At 44.1% G+C, this 14,805-nt stretch overlaps 1 protein-coding gene across 3 annotated transcripts in view; it reads left to right on the top strand.

Annotated features, from left to right (window-relative positions):
- The first annotated feature begins 4,367 nt into the window (after nucleotides 1-4,367).
- sh3d19 (SH3 domain containing 19) overlaps nucleotides 4,368-14,805 on the top strand; it is a 264,388-nt gene continuing 253,950 nt past the window's right edge. For 2 of the 3 annotated variants that reach the window (XM_038791981.1, XM_038791983.1), the window contains exon 1: nucleotides 4,368-4,614. In XM_038791981.1, the coding sequence (XP_038647909.1) occupies nucleotides 4,494-4,614 (121 nt within the window). In that variant the 5' untranslated portion in view covers nucleotides 4,368-4,493. The remainder of the gene's footprint in view (nucleotides 4,615-14,805) is intronic. The other variant, XM_038791979.1, reaches the window with a different exon arrangement.

Below are 14,805 nucleotides of genomic sequence, written 5' to 3'. Positions count from 1 at the left end.
ATCAAGGCATCATTCAAAATGGCATTAGATGGTTATTTGAATATAAACAATGTGCCGGGATATGGGGAGAAAGCACAAAGTCATAATGCTCACTTGGATAGCCGGTGTAGACACAATGGGCCGAATGGCCTGCTGCACCATAATGATTCTGTGTCACAACTTGGAATTCCATCTGCGAACCACTTGGCCTCTCCATCTCCCTATCGATCCTTACAGCTGTCCTTAAACCTTGACCGAGTTTGTGGTCATCTCTCCCAATATCTCCTTTGGTTCTGAATGAATTGTCTTGATTATACTTTTGGGATGTGCCTTGGGACATTCATCAATGTTAAAGGTGCTATGTTAACACAAGTCATTCTTGTTGTTTTTTAAAAAAAGATTTTTAATTCTCCTTTTTCACATTTTCTCCCAAATTTACCCCCACCAACAACAAACAATAATCAGTAACAAATATGTCAATCCCCATATCAATAACAACGATCCCATCCTCCCACCAAACCCCAAACATTAGCCCGCATGTTTTCATAAACAAATGACAAAAAGGAATCAGGAATCACCCATAGTCACCATCAACACACTCCCCCCAGCTTTCCCATCCCCCCCCCCCACCCCCACCAAACTAAGTCATTCTTGTTGTTATAAACATCTTTCTCATAAACAAGCATGAAATGTTCTAATAGAGACACAATGAAACAATTTTTATCCATCTCAAAGGTCTTCGCAAAGCCCCCGTGCCAAGTTGGAGCCAGGTTTCACGCTCTTTGGCAGTGACAGCAGACATTCTGGTTGGCCAGTCAATGCATCACATATCACGATATGCATAAGCATCAGCAGAACTCTACCCCATCAAAGCTCTCGTCTGAAATCTCTGCAGCAGAACAGTGCATTGGCACACTTCTGGTACCTGACACCCACTCAATTCTTTCCCCTTAACCTAGCTGGAGCCCACTTGTGTTCTGTGACTTACCATGCGCAGATTCCACTCTTTGCGATCTTCTAAAGTACGTGCAATAGCTGTATTTGAGCTGGTAGTTACATGTGTCGGGTAGAGGGATTGTGTTTCTTCGTCATCAGTGTCTTCTCTCGCAGGACAGGGCAAACTTCAATTTTTGAGTATTTGACATTATAAAGGCACGAGGGAAGGTTTTGTGGGTGAGGGCAATGGATGAAAAGCAAGAAGTGCATGGTTATATAATCTGTAGATTGTAAATCATAACCGATTACAGGAGGAGGGTGAAGGGAACCTGCAAGGATAGATTAAGTAGGAATTGCTGGCTACTGTCTCATCGATGACTGTCTTGACCATCGGGTTGAGTACATGTAAACTAACACATAGTTTTAAATTTCAGGTTGATGACAGTTCATAAATTTTGGTGAGAGGGTCATTGACCTGAATACATGTTTCTCTTTCCACAGATGCCGTGAGACTATTGAATATTCCCAGCATTATTTATTTTTATTACATATTTTCAGCATCTGCAGTATTTTGCTCCTGAACACATCATTTTGTTTGGTCCTGAGAATCTATCTAGGGTCTTGCCCCTCCCTGTCTCTACAATTACATATTTATCTTTTCTTTTTATTTTATTTTCATGTACTTAATGATCTGTCTGAGCTGCTTGCAGAAAAATATTTTTTGCTGTACCTCGGTACACGTGACAGTAAACAAATCCAAATCCAATCCCTTTCAACATTATGGTCCTGCATATTCCATTTACTCTGCCAACTCTGGCTTCTCTTGCAGGTCACCCCCATACAGCCTCCTCATCCTGCCATGCGTGCTAGGTCTTCAACCAACTTAGCCTCACAATCTGAAGTATTCTCCCGGATCCCTCTCCTTTAAAACCTATTACTTGAATGATTCATCACCATTTATCTTTCTCCCACAATGCTTATTTCCGTTGCATGCAACACATTAGATACTTTATTATATTGAAAGTCCATGATGTTGCTACGAACTTATTAAAAGTTTGTTTATAAGCCCACAGTGTTCATTTAAAGTGGCAAAACTGTTTTTGTTTCCAAGCTAACACAGTGAAATGCAATAACATCACCATCACTAACATCGCTGTAACAAAATGTTTATGTAGTTTTTCTTTGGAGAACAAAATATTGGCCTGGGTTTCGCAGTCAGCAGTGAAGGAACAGTACTCACTGTTCGCTACACCGACAGTTGTCCACAGTGTTTTTGTGGGTTTTAAAGCACAGACATGCTGTCTTTAGGTATCTACTCCAGCCCTCTACCATGGGTCTGACATGTGTGAGCAGGGCAACAAACAGGGAGGCTCTTTAATCTATCAATGAACCACGCAGGGACAAAACTGGGTAATATAAATTAGATTTATAACCTGTACAGAGAGCAAAATAAAGAGTTGGAAAGAAAGATAGGATAAAAGAGAGACTGAAAAAGTGAAAAATAAAAATTGTTTACATCTCCAACATTAATTAAATTCAAAAGAAATGAGATTTCACACTTAGAAAATTAAGTTTTCATGTTCTTAGTAATTATGACTGATCACCAATGTTCCTGTCACCTTCCAATTCTTGCATCTTGCACACCCAGTTTTCATTGCTCCATCATTGGCAGTTGTATTTTCAATTTCTGTTTTTAAAAGTTTTCCAATTAAGGGGCAACTTAGCGTGGCCAATCCACCTACCGTGCACATCTTTGGGTTATGGGTGTGAGACCCATGCACACACAGGGACAATGTGCAAACTCCACACAGACAGTGACCCAGGACCGGGATCGAACCAGGGTCCTCAGTACCATGAAGCGCAGTGCTAACCACTGCACCACCTTGCTGCCTATGCTTTCAATTTCCTTTGGACCATCCAGAATTCCTTCCTAAACCTCCTTGTCACTCTACCTTCCTCTTCTACTTTAATAAGTTCCTTAAAGTTTACTCCTTTCACCAAGTTGTTTGGTCAGCTGCCCTGCTATTTCTTTATGGTTCATTGCCAAATTTAGTTTGATAACTCTTTTGCGAAACACCTTGTGACATGTTACTACATTAAAGATGCTATATAAATGCAAATTGTTGATGCTGAATATACAAGATTGAAACAAAGATCATGTCAATGTTTAAGGTTAGATAGGTGGTTGAAGGTAAGGGAGATAAAAGAGATATGGAAAAAAACAGGCGTATGTGATTTGGAGTCTTGTATGGAGGTCAAGACATCAGAGACCAACATAGACAGGTTGGGCTGAATGGCCTGTTTCACTGTTATAATTTCTCTGCAGTTTGGTGAAGGAAGGGAGCTGGAAACAAAACACTTTTAAAAGTGAATGATGCAGCAGTTCATAAAAAATCGTAATTATTCAACAACATAGTTGTTAAAATGTTAAAAGTACAACGGCCTTGAAAATCCAAGCAGTTCTGCTAATGTTGAAGACCAGGGTTACCTGGGGCATCAACTATTTTCATGTGTTTCTAAAGCTCAATATCATTGTCATTTAAAAAAAAATTAGAGGGCCCAATTAATTTTTTCCAATTAAGGGGCAATTTAGCGTGGCCAATCCACCTACCCTGCACATCTTTGGGTTGTGGGGGCGAAACCCACGCAAACATAGGGAAAATGTGCAAACTCCACACGGACAGTGACCCAGAGCCGGGATCGAACCTATCCGCCATGGGGCAACAGTGCTAACCACTGTGTTGCCCAATTGTCAGGCAAAGCTAAGGGCAGGAGTATTGTATGCCAGGTGCTCCTACTGGTGTGGCTCAGTCAGGACCTCACTTATCTCTGTACCCACTGGTAGTCCACATCATGAAAGGCGGGAGATGACACTTATTGTGGCCAGGATTAGAGTGGCCAGGGAAATATATCTCCCACCAGCTTTCCTGCTTACATGATTAATGCCAGCTGCACCCTTCACAGTGTATGCAGTGTACCTACCAACACACTGCCCCACAAACTCTGGTGGGCACCAGGCGTGCTCGCTGAAAATGTTGAGGGGACCGTTTACCGACTGCACGAAAAACTACCTGTCCCGCCAAAGGGTTTTTTTTTCCCCCACACAAGACAACTTGTTCTGTGAATCATTGTAACCATAAATATGTTACTTCACACAGAGAACAGCACATTGTGATTTTTTTTCTTTCGTTGTGCTAAAGTCACAATCAAAGATAAATCTCGGCCAATTATTTAGAAAAAGCTACTCAGCTGACTGCCACGGTTTGGGACTGGATGCAAGTCCCGGTCGCTACCGCCACCTTTTGTCTTAGTTCAGCTCCCGAGTTTCCTGTTGGCAGAGGAATATTTCGGAAGTCGGTGAAAGGTAGCCACTTCCTCCGGTGTAGTGCTGAGGTAGGAGTAAAGGAGGTGGAGGTTAGCCTGACTGGTGGTGGTGGGTGGGTTGGTTGGTTGGTTGGGGGGGGGACTGACTGACTAACTACAGCCGCGCACTGTGCTCTTGGCGGACTCGCTGCTGTTCCTCTCATTGGGTGGTGCTGGCAGCTGCTGCCTTTGCTCTGTGCACTAATATATTCCGTATGATGATGGCGGAAGCCTGGCTTCAGGAGGAAGAGGAGGAGGTACGAGGGGCGATCGACAGGGACCCCGGCTCCAGACACATCTCTCCGGCTGCCGGGCGGCGCGGCGTCTCCTCAGCAGGTAAAAGGTGGCGACACCCCCCCCCACCCTCCCGGGGTGTCTACTATCCCTCACTCTCCCCAGCCCATTGGGAGAGAATACTTTCAGCAGGCGCGAGGCGTCAAGGGTTGAGTTTTATTTTTGTTGGCTGGTTAAAACTCCTGTCACTTTTCTTCAGGAATGATCATTCCATTTAAATCCTGGGTTAGATTAATAGGAATAACGTTGATCTTTTTAACTAAACGGGAACGCATTTCACTGTGTGCGTGTGTGTTTTTAATGCGCCAAGTATTTCAAATTCCCCCAATAGATGTAATTTATTTTCCAGGAGATCTTGGACTGACTAACTTGTTGTCTCTGGTGCAGTTCTCAACGCCCCATTGACGGGCGGCGGGCAGCTTGTGGCTCAGGCAATGAAGAGGGAAAGTGTCAGGGTGGGATTACAAGGCAGTAAAACTAATTTGAGTCATTGGGGAAAAACAGCACGAAGATCAAAGGTGACGTTTCAATAGTTTGCAACTCGCCTTTGAAACGCGGATCCAGACTCCTTCTCCTCATTGCACACGTTGTGCGAGCCTGCTGGATTTATATTCTCTGTAACAGTGCGTTGGCTGAAGGGGTCGAGAGTTTTTAACAGAATTTAGGCCGTTTAGTGGCCACAATTAGTTTATGTCATTGTTATACGTGATGAAAATAGGAGTAGGATTAACAATTGTGAGAGATTCATTGTAGGTTTATCCAGTGGTGATGTAAAATTAATTCCAGAAAATATGGAGCCAGTGCATGTATCTCCCTACCTCTCCACCATAGTTACTCAGTGTTTCTCAGTATGCTGACTTATTTTCAGGTCATCCACTCGTTTGTTTAAGTTACTATTCCTTGGTCTGGACAGTGAATGCCAACAGAAGGGCTCAACAAAATATTGTTGAGCACAATATTGTCCATTCATGAAGGCGGCACGGGGACAAGGCCTCACAGCACCAGGGACAAGGGTTCGATTCCGGCCTTGGGTGACTGTCTGTGTGGAGTTAACGCATTCTCCCCGTATCTGGGTGAGTTTTATCATAGAATTTACAGTGCAGATGGAGGCCATTTGGCCCATCGAGTCTGCACCGGCTCCTGGAAAGAGCACCCTATCCAAGGTCAATACCTCCACCCTATCCCCATAACCCAGTAACCCCACCCAACACTAAGGGCAATTTTGGACACTAAGGGCAATTTATCATGGCCAGTCCACCTAACCTGCACATCTTTGGACTGTGGGAGGAAACTGGAGCACCCGGAGGAAACCCACGCACACACGGAGGATGTGCAGACTCCGCACAGACAGTGACCCAAGCCGGAATCGAACCTGGGACCCTGGAGCTGTGAAGCAATTGTGCTATCCACAATGCTACCGTGCTCCGGTTTCCTCCACTGTCCAAAGATATGCAGGTTAGGTGGATTGGCCATAATCAATGAGCGGGGTTACAGGGGGAATGGGTTTGGGTAGACTTCTTTTGAAGGATTTGTGCAAACTTGATGGATCGAATAGCCTCCTTCTGCACTATAGGGATTCTATGTAGCTGTTTCATTCAGAATTGTTGGATAGCTGTCAACACAATAATTTGGTTGGCACATTATTCCAATTCATCCTCATTACTGAACTCAACAGATTTTCAGAAACATGCATTTACCTCATTGCAAAAAATAATTACTAAGCTAAGTATTGAACAGAAAAACATGAAGGGACCAAAAACAGTACCTGAACCACAGCAAATCTGGCGGCACCTCACTCTCTGCAGCAATTGCCTTCACCCTCATAAAACCTTCCTTGGACTGGAATTTTAGTTCTGTACGGCATGAGGAAGTGAATTTATTCGTTAACTGATCAAAGAAACTTGGCCAGTCTGTACATTACTTCATGCACACTGAGTTTAAATGGATGGTTTACCCTTCTGCTGAAGGCTGGGGTCATGCGTTTCAACAGACTTTCTTTTTATTTCAGATTTCCACAGATGCTGCCAGGCTTGCTAAGTTTTTCCAGCATTTTCTGTTGTAATTTTAAATCTCCAGTGCCCACAATTAATCTTGTTTGAATGTAACTTGCTCCATCCCAATTCTCTGGAATGTGATTGGAATATGATTCTTTGGTCACCTGCCTTCCTCTGGTGCATCTTCCAACTGGCCACTCTTCAAGTGTAAATCTGGACAGTTCATGACAGCACCTATTTGTTCAGAGAGGGCAAGAATCAAAACTCGATCATCTCTTATGTGGATTAGAAACAGCAATCGTGGCTGATTTCTGTCCTTCTGTAATCCACAACATTGCCCAGTTGTAGCACTCCACAGCTGGCCACATAAAGTGTGGCACTCGAACACAGACAGGAAATCAAATCCAACATCTTAGTCTTTTTCAATACTTTAGATCAGGGGTGGGCAAATTTTTCCGTGCAAGGGCCACATTCAGAAATTCACAATTTTAAAGGGCCGCATAGTATATTAAGTAAAATAATTACTTCACCCGGTTATGATTCTGGGCGCCTCATATAGAACATAGAACAGTACAGCACAAAACAGGCCCTTCGGCCCTCGATGTTGTGCCGAGCAATGATCACCCTACTCAAGTCAACGTATCCACCCTATACCAGTAAGTAACCCAACAGCCCCCCCCCCCCCCCATTAACCTTTAAAAAAAATTTATTTACTTTTTTTTAAATGACTTGGTGGGCCGCATAAATACCTTTGGCGGGCCGTAGTTTGCCCACCCCTGCTTTAGATACTTTCAGATCATCAGGCGAGCTCCCCAAAAGATTCTGTTTGGCCCCTCAAGCCTGTTGCAGCATCCAATAAGATCATAGCTGGTATAACTTCTTCACTCCTATACTTCATTCCTTTATTTTGTTATCAAATTTATGCTCATGTCTTCCCATACAGAGAATCAATATTGACCGAATTTATGAATCTTTCTGCAGTCCAGCTCCTCTAGTTTAATCATCCAACTGACATTCATATGTTTAAACCGGATGATGCCACAGATAATCTTTCTCCATTACCTCTACCTAGTTATGTCTCCCGAACAAGGGCTATCAAAATTGACAAAAATAAGTTGAAAGATGTTAGAAACATAGAATTTACAATGCAGGAGGCCATTTGGCCCATCAAGTCTGCACCTGCCCTTGGAACGAGCATCTTACTTAAGACCACGCTACCACCCTATCCCCGTAACCCAGTAACCCCACCTAACCTTCTGGACACTAAGAGGCAATTTAGCATGGCCAATCCACCTAACCTGCATATCTTTGGACTGTGGGAGGAAACCGGAGCACCTGGAGGAAACCCATGCAGACACGGGAGAAAGAGAAAACTCCACTCAGTCACCCGAGGTCGGAATCGACCCCGGGTCCCTGAAACGGGGCAGCAGTGCTAACCACTGTGCCACCATGTTAAATTTGTTTATATCCTAGTGTTTTGTATTAACAGAATTAACAGGAACAGCACTTAGTTAAAATTGGGACATTTTGTGTTGTAATGTAATTACACCTCTGCATCTTGTTTATGCTTAGATTGTTTTCTGCCTTTCAGCTTTACTGTTTTATTTTCTCTACTTGGCGCATTAGTTTGTGTTGGGATACAGTTTCACAAGCACCAGCCCTAAGCAAATATCAGCACAGTAAGAAGTCTTGCAACACCAGGTAAAAGTCCAACATGTTTGTTTCAAACACGAGCTTTCGGAGCACTGCTCCTTCCTCCGGTGAATGAAGAGGTATGTTCCAGAAACATATATATAGACAAATTCAAAGATGCCAGAGCATTCTAAGCATTGTCTGGCATCTTTGACTTTGTCTATATCTATATCGGAAACAAACCTGTTGGACTTTTACCTGGTGTTGTAAGACTTCTTACTGTGCTCACCCCTGTCCAACGCCGACATCTCCACATCAAATATCAGCAGGCTGATTAGTCGTGAGAAGCATCAAGGCTAATCCCAATTCTAACCTCCCCCAGGTCAATATAATCACTTTCCTTCTGGAATCAGTGCATAACATGAGCACAGAAGAGACCAGATGCAAAACCGAAATTGACAGAAACCTGTAATCAAACAGGGGATTTTCCTGGTCTAAAATAAAAAAGCTGAAATACTCAGCAGATCTGATAGCATCTGTGGGGCGAGAAACCAAGTTAATGTTTCAGGTCAGTTGCCTTCCATCAGAATAGGTCAGCATTTACTGTTTTTATGGCAGTGGCAGTATCTTGCTTTTGATTGTTCTGGCCACTTTGATTCACAGTGCATTTATCAATTGAGTTATAAGGAAGCTGGCACCAGTGAGATCATTTTGTGTAAATTACCCATCTTTGATGTGCACCCTGATATATTTATTTTGGATTGAGGATAAATGATGTCTGAAGTACTTTAAGTCATGAGCGTGAAACATGAGTGTTTTATTTTGTCATGCTTATTCCATATCATTTATCTCAGTTTCTTATTCCCTCCCTTGAAAGTTTGCCATTGCAGTGTGTTTGCCATATCGCCCACAGTGATAAGGGTGACAAGGTTTGCTATATAATCACAAGGCAGCAGAATGAAATGTTTTACATTAATAAAAAGGGTGTAACAGGAAATGAGGATTTTACTTTGAAATTAAATGTGCCTCTTTTCATATTTAGTACTCCTATATGTTATACAGTATGTTCTACATCCTAGTTATCCACTCTCCCAAGTGAAACACGGGTCATATCTACCACATGATTCAACATGCTTAAGTCTGTTGCCCTTTACCTGTGATGTACTGCCTTTGCTTCACTTAGCAGCTAACGACTAAGCAGTTTATAGCAGTCCCTGGTTCATAAGGTATGGAGCATCATTCTTCAACTTTTCAAATTCCCCTCTTGAACCAGACATTTATTGCAACTTGCTTTTCTTAGTTCAGCTCATACCGTTTGCAGTGTAAACATTATACAGCATATTACCTCCATTAATTATTATTTCCCTGCCTATGCCATCACATTTTTTCATTAATTCGCAATGAGCGTATTGCTGGCGAGATCCGCATTTATTGCGCATCGCTATTTGCCCTCGAGGATGTAGTGGTGAGCTGTCTTCTGGAACTGCTGCAGTCCATGTGGTATATGTAGACCCATAGTGCTGTTAGGTAGGGATTCCAAGATTTTGACCCAGCAGCAATGAATGAACAATGATATATTTTCAAGTCAGGATAGTTTGTAGCTTAGAGGGGAACTTATATGTGGTGGCATGTGTCTGCAGCCTTTGCCCTTCTAGGTGCTTTCAAAGGGACCTTGCTGTGTTGCTGCACTGCATCTTGTAGATGGTATGTATAGCTGCCACTCAGTTGGTGGTGGAGGGAGTGAATGTTTAAGGTGGGGAAGATGCACCAGTCAAGCAGGCTGCTTTGTTCTGGTGCCCAATTTATTTTTTCCAATTAAGGGGTTATTTAGCGTGGCCAATCCATCTACCCTGCACATCTTTGGGCTGTGGGGGAAAAACCCACGCAAACACGGGGAGAATGTGCAAACTCCACATGGGTGTTGAGCTTCTTGAGTGTTGTTGGAGCTGCCCTCATCCAGGCAAGTGGAGAGTATTCCATCACACTCCCGACTTGTGTCTTGTAGATGGTGGACAGACTTTGGGGAATCTGGAGGTGAGTTACTCGCCACAGAATTCCCAGCCTCTGACCTGCTCTTGTAGCCACAGCATTTATGTGGCTAGCCCAGTTCAGTTCCTGGTAAATGCCAGCCTCCAGGTTGTTGTGATTTCAACAAAGGTAATACTATTGAATGTGAAGAGGTGATGGTTAAATTCTTTCTCTTTGGAAGTGGTCGTTGCCTGGCACTTGTCGGGTGTAAATGTTACTTGCCGCTTATCAGCCCAAGCCTGAGTGTTGCCCAGGTCTTCCTGCATATGGACATGGACTTCTTCAGGATCTGAGGAATTACGAATGTTGCTGAACATTGTGCAATCATCAGTGAACATCTTTCTCCCCCTCTCTCGCGCGCGCTCTCTCGCTCGCGCTCGCTCTCTCACTCTCTCGCTCTTTCCCCCCATCCCCCGCCATCTGACCTATGATGGAGGGAAGGTCATTGATGAAATAGTTGAACATGTTTGGGCCGAAGACACTATCCTGAGAAACTCATGGTTGCCCGTCACTTTGCTTATGATTGAGTGTGACAGATGGGACTGTAATTGGATGGGTTGAATTTGTCCTTTTTATCAATGGGATATACCGAAGCAATTTTCCACATTGCCAGCTAGGTGCCAGTATGGTAACTGCACTGGACTCGGGACACAGCTAATTCTGGAGCACAAGCTGGAATGTTGTCAGGGCCCGTAGCCTTTGCAGTATCCAATATCTTCAGGCATTTTTTGTTATTACATGGAGTAAATGGAATTGGCTTAAGACTGACATCTGTGATGCTGGGGATCGCGGGAGGAAGCTGAGATGGATTATCTAACTAAAGATTGTTGCAAATGCTTCAGCCTTTTCTTTTGCACTGATGTCCTGGGCTCCCCTATTATTGAGGATGGGGATATTTGTGGAGCCTCCTCCAGTGAATTGTTCAATTTCCACCACCATTCACGACTGTGGTGATATGCATCACTGTAAAATCACAAGGGGTTAATGTAGATACACTAGAACTAAATAAACACTAGAGGGAGGACCAGAGACATCATGACACACAGACATTCAACCAATAGGTCAGTAAGATAGGACACGACCAATGGGCAGTCAAGACACACCCAGAGGTGATACTACCACAAGGGGGCTACCCATATAAAAGGACAGGGCACACATGCTCTTTCTCTTTCCATAGGCGACACTCAGAGACACAGGGGCAGATCAGGGAAGCATCATACCCACCACATGGATTAGAGCAGACTGGTTAGTTAGATTGAGTTACTATAGTACGATTCGCAGGAGAGTCGAACCCAAATATGAGAATTGTTAACTGTTCAATAAATGTGTTAAACCTATCTCCAAGTCTGAACCTTCCTTTGTCAGAGTCTTCATCAAGGAAGCAGCTTATGCTACATGAAGAAGCATAACACAACAACGACTGGATGTGGCAGGACTGTAGAGCTAAGTTCTGATCCGCTGGTTGTGGGATCATTAGCTGTATCTGTCGCCTGCTGCTTATGCTGTTTGGCATGCTTCATCAGGTTGACACCTCATTTTTCGGTATACCCTGTGCTGCTCTTGGCACACCCTCCTGCACCCTTCATACACCCTGCATCTGAAATACGCTGCATTTTTAATTGCTCCTCTTCACCTTTTATATGTTACTGTCTTACTGAAAGCACAGATTCTATAATAGACCATTTTCTTCTTCAAAACAACTTGTATTTCTATGGCTTCTAGAATGTAGTAAATGTGCTGAGCATTACACAGGGGAGCAATGGAGAAGAATTAGGTCGCTGAAATGACCAAAAACATGGTGAAAGAGACAGATTTTGCAGAGGTTTTTGAAGGCAGCAGCAGTTAGCAATGCAGAGGGGGGTTAAGAACGAAGTCCCAAAGAATAGGGCAGAGATGGTTAAACACACACTTGCTGTGTTGGGAATAAGGGGAGCAATGCCCAATAGGATCAGTGTCAGAAGACTGAAGGACAAGGCCCAAGGACAAAGAGCTGGAAGATGTTGCAAAGGAAGGATCTTGGATGGATTTGTGAACACGATTAAGGATTTTGAATTCAATGCTGTGGAAAACCTACGAAGGTCAGCTCATCAGCTGTGCTGCAGATGTCTGCTAGTATGACTGAATTTCAGAAAGGCAAGCAGATGCTATCAAAGTTCTCAACCAACGACTGGTGTAATAGTGGTTCATTGGGGTATGGTGTGCACCGAATATGGTCCAGAGGAATGAGGCGATGTTTGCAGCTGTTACGCTGGATTGTGTGCTACTGTGATGCTTGAAAACAACCTGGTACCTTCTACCCACCTCAGTCTAATGGCCAACTGATAATTTATGCTATTTGGGAGTGTGGAAGTAAGCAGAGTCCTTGAGGGCTTACAACCTTGTATATTCCCTCCATTGTTTCTGTAGCATTGAGCTACTCCTCATCTCCACTCCGTACTGGTGGTTGCCCATTCAATTATTACACTTTTATTCTCTGGAACTCTTCCATAGATCAAACACTGCTTTCAAAAAGTTTCTCAAAATCCTCATCTTCCACTGTCTCTTTAGTCCCAACATATTGTCACCTTCCCTACCTCCCTTTTCTCACCTGATCAGCTTCCTCTGTTTGCATTCCTCAATTTAAAATGCCCCTTGCAACACTTTCTGCAGCAGACAAGTGCTGTAGAAATGCAAGTTCGGGAGGTTATGTTTTCCTTCCTTTGGTTCACTTGTAAGAATATGCGACTATGATGCCAAGTATGGTTGCAGTGTAAATGTTTTCCTGTGTTTGGCCAAGTCTAGATATACGGAACATATTTATGCTGTAGACAGCCAGAGAAATTGGAGCGGATGACATGAGATTTCACGTTTTAAGACTTTTACTCTACCAAACAAAGTAAAAGTAACATTGTCTGAACACTATTCAGGAGGCAACTTACACACTGAACTAGAGAAAAGATCCTCCATTTAACTTTTAAAATGACTGAAAATCTCCCACTGTGGTTATTTTTAAAAATAAATTTAGAGTACCCAATTCTTCTTTTCCAATTAAGAGTCAATTTAATATGGCCAATTTACCTACCCTGCACATCTTTTTGGGTTGTGGGGGTGAGAGCCACACAGACACGGGAGAATGTGCATACTCCACACAGACCGTGACCTGGGGCCAGGATCGAACCCGAGTCCTTGGTGCTGTGAGGCAGCAGTGCTAACCACTGCGAAACCGTGCCACACCAATGGTTATATGGAGACTTAATTCTCCAGGAGCCTGTCAAAAACCAGTCGTAAGTCCCAATGCCTTGCTTCCTTTTTTCCTTTCCTATTTTTCCAGGCGGGTAACTTCTGATCCTCAAATTGACTTCCATGTTGAAGATTACCTTGAAGATTCTTATCTCTATCCCAGGCTGGTGCAACAGGCAGCCAGCCAGCCCATGGGCTGGAATCAGGCCAGTGACGCCTCTTTATCCGGCCTACCATGCACTGCCTGTGATACAGCTGACTTGGATTGGAAAGATGTTGTAAAGATGCTTGTCTTGTTTTTAAACTTAGAATACCCAATTCATTTTTTCCAATTAAGGGGCAATTTAGCGTGGCCAATCCACCTACGCTGCACATCTTTGGGTTGTGGGGCAAAACCCACGCGAACACTGGGAGAATGTGCAACTCCACGCCGACTGTGACCTCCACGCAGACCGTGACCCATAGCTGGGATCGAACCTGGGACCTCGACACCGTGAGGCAGCAATGCCAACCACTGTGCCACCGTGCTGCCCGTAAAGCTGCTTGTCTGATCACAGGCTGGTTTCTCTCTGCATTAGGCTCATTAGTGGGAGGGGAGCTGGGAGTGGGATTGGCAGCCACAGTGGGCCAGGAGCGGGTGGAGAGCCTCCATCAATTGATGGGTTGGGAGCTGGAGCATCCGGGAAGCCATGGTTGGAATGGGAGCGTAATTAGGTGTTGTTCAGGAGGTGGGAACAGGCCAGACGTGGAGTCAGGAACCAAAATTGGCTCGAGCCATGATCGGGTGGTCGTTTGGGAGCCTTGGTCAAGATCAGGAGCTGTGGGTGGAAGTGGGTTTGAGAGCTGGGAGTAGGCTGGGGGCTGGAGTTTGAAGTAGGGAGCGAGCTGGGGTTTGGAAAAGGTCAGAAGGACAGGAGTGGGGTTGGGCAGGAGCCAGGAGAAGGCCAGATGTGTGGTTAGGCTGAGGTTGGGAGCTGTAGGCACCAAGGATGGGGAAACACATTGAGGGTGGGGGTGGACTGAGCAAGAGATCTGGTGAAACAAGCCAAGGGGCTAGAGGAAGATGGTGGGATGAGCAAGGGCCTTGGAGAAACACTTGGAGATGAGGGCAAGGGGAGGACTGAACTATATGGTTTGCACAAGATAAAGCAATGAATTAGTCTTCTTGTCTAAATCTTGTTCATAGAGATGCCGATTTGTGTTGTTTGGAGTCAGAGCAAGAGAAAAATTCTGTTCCTCTGAATTTATTTCCTTTTCAATCCAAAAGCACCACACTGGCCTCCTGAGTAAGAAAAAAATGAATGGGAGCGGGAGCTCTCTCTCTCTCTCTCTCTCTTTCTCTTTCTCTTTCTCTTTCTCT

Source organism: Scyliorhinus canicula, chromosome 3, assembly GCF_902713615.1.
Source record: "Scyliorhinus canicula chromosome 3, sScyCan1.1, whole genome shotgun sequence".
Lineage (NCBI taxonomy): Eukaryota > Metazoa > Chordata > Chondrichthyes > Carcharhiniformes > Scyliorhinidae > Scyliorhinus > Scyliorhinus canicula.
Note: the sequence above shows the minus strand (reverse complement) of the source record. Positions and strands in the feature narration are given on the sequence as shown.